The sequence below is a fragment of the Gossypium raimondii genome, chromosome 7, assembly GCF_025698545.1.
Source record: "Gossypium raimondii isolate GPD5lz chromosome 7, ASM2569854v1, whole genome shotgun sequence".
Classification (NCBI taxonomy): Eukaryota; Viridiplantae; Streptophyta; class Magnoliopsida; order Malvales; family Malvaceae; genus Gossypium; species Gossypium raimondii.
In genome coordinates, this window is record NC_068571.1 from 52,874,365 (window position 1) to 52,879,237 (window position 4,873).

At 37.1% G+C, this 4,873-nt stretch overlaps 1 protein-coding gene across 1 annotated transcript; it reads right to left on the minus strand.

Moving 5' to 3' along the window:
• Positions 1-343: 343 nt before the first annotated feature.
• On the minus strand, positions 344-4,568 carry LOC105787215 (NADPH:adrenodoxin oxidoreductase, mitochondrial). Its single transcript, XM_012613658.2, has 13 exons — positions 4,336-4,568; positions 4,150-4,254; positions 3,944-4,057; positions 3,784-3,837; positions 3,575-3,691; positions 2,952-3,061; positions 2,799-2,872; positions 2,254-2,315; positions 1,807-2,005; positions 1,586-1,646; positions 1,189-1,256; positions 936-1,081; positions 344-867 (listed from the first exon to the last, which is right to left on the minus strand). Exons 1-13 carry the CDS (start codon positions 4,450-4,452, stop codon positions 631-633), a joined length of 1,464 nt encoding a protein of 487 aa, XP_012469112.1. The 5' UTR covers positions 4,453-4,568; the 3' UTR covers positions 344-630.
• Between the last annotated feature and the right edge of the window lie 305 nt (positions 4,569-4,873).

Consider the following 4,873-nt stretch of genomic DNA (forward strand, 5'->3'; position numbering starts at 1 on the left):
GAAATCAAGGATGAAAGTGACTTAGCGACAATAGTCTTTGGGATGTCAAAGTCAGAACATAGAGTGACGTTAGCTATTAGATCGAAAGACCTGATTTGGAGCATTGGGACCTGCAATAGACCAAGGTGGCCTCTTTATACTGGAAAAACTGGTGACCGACATTGGAGGCAGCAAGGACGATGCAAAAGAGGGAGAGGGGCGGGGGAGGGAGGAGGAAGAAAGAGGGGAGAGTGAGGCTAGATAAGGGAAAGGGAGGAGGCCGGCATGGGTGTAGAGGCAGCTAGCCGCCTAGAGGATGCTACAAGGATTTGGCTGTTAGAGAGGAGGACTCGAGATGCAAACATTTCACTCAACAAATTATACAAATCGGCATAAACACGGTTCATAGTTCAAATTCAATTCTAACAATTCAAGTTGACATCTGTTTCTTTATTTTGTTTCAAAAATGCTGGAGTGAAGGTTAAAAAATTAGTTTCCTTCAAGCCGAACAAATTATCAAGTAGCACTGACAATATACTTTATTCTCCTTTCCACCCAAAAAATGTATATATATGTATTATATTATACCTATATATGGTATAAAAATTTGGGGAAAAGGATATGAGTGACTTACCACATAAAAGGGCACATTCATTCAGAGCCAGCAACTTTCAGTAGCTCCTCCCATGAGGTCAATTTCTCTCTTGGTTTATTTCTCAAACTCCCTAATCTCTTCTCTTCCTTGTCTATTCTTTCCCAAGCACTGAAAGGTACAACTCGGACATTTCTATTGTCCAAAATCTGGAGGAGTCCATCTCTTCCAAGTTTCGGCAACCTGGTTGTTGATGCTAAGACACCTAGTTCAAGATCTTCTGATAAACTTGCGACCTACCACCACAATGGTGCAGTTAGCAAAGACATGCAAGTCGGGTAACACGAAATGAGAGAGAACTTACAGTTTCCTCAGCACAGTAAAGATTCGTAGCGATAATGCCGGTTGGTCCTCTCTTCAACCACCCGCAGACATACAATCCATTCTCAAATGATGTAGGATCTCCAGAATTGTCACTTAGAACTCGACCTTTAACATTTGGAACCACACCTGGAGAAATATAGCATAATAAGCTTTTTCTTTATTCTTCGCATTTGTTAAGAAAGGCTTGAACTGGCCAGGAAACAATACTAGTTAAAGCTATTCTTTTCCTTTACCTTTCTGATTATCAAATGGCAAATCATCGACTGGCACCGATTTATAGCCAATACTCTTTAGCACAATCCTACAAGAAGTACATGTTACCGTACAGTTCCATAACATAGTTAACATGAGGTTCCCGAAACAAGATGAACATCTTTCGGGATGTTGCAACTATAAAAAGGGGGGGTGTTACTCGTTTAAAGTCAGATAATTTGCCTTTTAAATAAGAAATTAGTAATGCACCTTTACGTCGTAATATAGAACAAAACACATTAGGACAGAATTAATAATAAAAATATCTATAAGCAAGTGTTGGGGAAAACATCAATGTTGTAGATGGAAATTGCATATTTTGAAAGTTAAAGCTTGACATCCAGGGAGGGGAAAAAAAATGAAAAAGAAAGAAATTACCCACAAGAAAGATTTTCAAATTGTCCAGTACCTATGGCAATCTGTTTTCCAGAGCCAATACCTACAAAAGATGAAGTTATAAATGACCAATTTAGAAAACTATTTAATGAGACTGTTTCACAGATTTAAAAAGATAATGTAGATGATCTCCCGATACAGCACAGTGCTATTCGTGAAATTTGTATATCATAGAAAGCATAGAGCCAATGACAAAGAGATACCTTTTAGACCTGTCTTCTCAAGGTGCACCCCAGAAACGTATCCCTTTTTGTCATATGATTCTAGAAATCTATCAGGTTGACGGAAGAAAACAAAATGAAGTTCGCGTTGACCTGAACTAGGTCGGGAAGGTCCTGCAGTTGCTGCCTTAGAGAGTAACTCATAAATCCTCCGATGAATACGACTGTTTTTCATTTCTTCCTTCATAAAAAAAGACAGCATGTAGATGGCAAAAACATAAATAGAATGGATGAGAAGCAACAAACAGGATATGAGGTATCTTTTTTAACAATAATTATTAACGAAGCGGCAAAATTGACCTACAACATCCCCTTGTAAATAACCAAATGTTAGACCAAGGAACTTTCAACTTGGAGGTCTCAAGTTCAAAACTTGAAAGGATGAACATTAGTACCAAAAACCAACAAGCATTTGAAGGTAAGGTGTACCTCATCAGCCGGGGTTATCTTCAAATCTGTTTCCTTTATGTGAATATACAAATCTTTAATACCTGCCAAAATAATAAAAACTTCTCTAAGTTCTGCAGATTTAGGACAATAGTGTACCCCCGCTAACAGCAAGGATCTGAAAGTATCAATAACCCATAGAGTTAAGATGAAATATAGCAATAAGTCATATTGCAAATGATCAGAGTATGATATCGATGACCACAAACTACCCAGCATGGAGTGTTAAAAATGGATCAATGCATTGACACAAAAATTGCACCACTCATCCAAAGCATACAATTTTAAGTATTCCACGTCCAACTTCCAAACAAAGATCAGGTTGACAAATGCACATAAGCCAACACAATCAGTTCAAAAATGAAATTATCGGTTTGCCAATTGAAAATCTACAGTGAATGAAACTTTAGTTCAGCATTAGCAGCATCTCATATTGCTGGCCAAACAGCATACACTAATTTAAACAATTCTAGACATACTGATTACGAACAAAATGCATCCCCTAGACCCATTCTCTTAGGAATTACCAAGAACTTCTCGGAGCTCTTTTGCAGTACAGGCTGCTTGGACTGGTCCACGTCTTCCAACCAGATATACTTTCCTGTAATAGAATCAAGTTTAAAGATCTGATAAATGGCTAAAAGATTTATACAATTGATTCAAAGGAAGAGGAGAGAAACCTTATAGAGCTTTGTTCCAAAGCAGTCAAAGCATGGCTAGCAATATCAGTTATTGCCAATTCAGATGTTGGACGTAGAAGGATACGAGCAACATCAAGAGCTACATTTCCCTGAAAAGTTATACAACTGCAGCTCTCTATATCACATATATCAGGGATCAAATCCATACATAATAGTGCAGAATGGAAAAGAATCGAAAATAATGGATTGGCATTGCCCGTGAATAAAAATAAGACTAACTGGCATCCCCGCAAAGTACGAACATAATTGATAAGATTAAATACATACATAAATTATAAGTTTTGATTATTTTCATTGAACATATCCAATTGAATGCCTTCAAAAGCATAGCTGAACATGGAATGACTACACAAATCTCATTTGTTGAGAACTTGGAACCAATCAGACTCTGGTCAAATCCTTTTATCACAATAGCCCTTAAAACAAAGTCACTAACTAATGCCTCACAAATCCTTTTCATGTGTCTTTGATTCCCCAAGGAATTGGGACCATGCTCAGTCCAACTATAATTGAATAACTACTCCCAATTTTCGTAATTAATTGAGAATAAAAAACCTTAAAACAACCAACCAAGAATGCTATAATGCAATCACAAAAAGTACCTGACCAAGGATAACAGCTGTATCAGTGTTCTTCAAATCAGGGTCCAGGTTTCTTCCATCTGGGTGCCCATTATACCACCAAACAAACTCTCTAGCAGAATGTACTCCTTTCAAATCCTATAAAACAAATTGATTTACATATAAAACCATGAGCAACACCCATTACACTTAAACTGTATAAAGAAAACTCTAATTTCCATCGAACATACTTCTCCCGGAATGCCTACGACTCTATCACTTTCCGCACCATAAGCAAGCACCACCTGTTGGATTAAATCCACTAATGCATCAAATTAATCCACATACCAAAAGAACAACAGCATTAACTCTGTTAACAACATTCAGTAAACTATGTCACAAAGTTCTTACGACATGGTAAAGCTCCCGAAGCTCCACCAAAGAAATTGAAGATCCAAGAGCAACATTCCCGAAGAAAGAACACCGTCCGTTTTGTGCAACCCGAGAGAATTGATTAATCACATTCTGTTACAAGCATTATACCAAAACTTAGCTTAATTAACAACAATAGTCTACTAAAAACAATTAAGGAGAGTTTTTTTTTTTCAAAGACGGACCTTAGTTTCGGGATGATCAGGTGCAACGCCAGAGCGTACTAATCCATAGGGCGTAGGTAATCGATCAATAATGTCAACTTGTGATCCTTGATGAGTCTTCAATATCTGTAATTAGTTCGAATTAGAAAATTTTGAATAAATGTAAATCAAATAAGCTAAATCCATTATTGATAGGCGGTGTAGAACCTTTTCCGCAGTGTAGAAGCCGGCGGGACCGCTTCCGACGATGCAGACACGTAAAGGATGAGAAGAAACTGTCGAAAAGCTTCGCCATAAAACTCGTCTTGCTCGAAATATTGCCATTTTTTTAATTATTACTTCAAAAAAAAATTAAAAGAGAGTAGAAATGGAAAATGGAAGATTTAAGGGAGGTTTTGGGAGTGAACAATTCTAGGGTTCCTTAATTTTTCAAAAATTCATGAATTGGGGGAAAAACTACGATTTGGGCTTTTTATGATCCGCTATTTAATTGGATTTTATCTATTAATTTGGGCCTAAATTTATTGTAGCAATGGGCTTTTGCGGGTGGCTAATATCCCACTTTTAGTTAACCTTCTTTGCCAATGAGGCCTTACTCAGTTGAGCATGGCAAAGGCTTCGGTCCTAAATATCTAAATTTGAGACTTGCTATATGCAATTATATGCGTAACACTTCAAGTTCTTGTTTGTTACCTTTAATATGGATTATACTACTTTTTAGTTTGTTTATGTTTAATAATTTGAT

Excerpts from the sequence above, each read along its gene's own strand:
- LOC105787215 (XM_012613658.2), bottom strand. The coding sequence starts at position 4,452 with ATGGCAATATTTCGAGCAAGACGAGTTTTATGGCGAAGCTTTTCGACA. Across the intron at positions 3,838-3,943 it reads TTCGGGAGCTTTACCATGTC|GTGGTGCTTGCTTATGGTGC; the intron begins GTAAGAACTTTG and ends TTAATCCAACAG. Across the intron at positions 2,006-2,253 it reads AGATAACCCCGGCTGATGAG|GAAGAAATGAAAAACAGTCG; the intron begins GTACACCTTACC and ends TTTTTTATGAAG.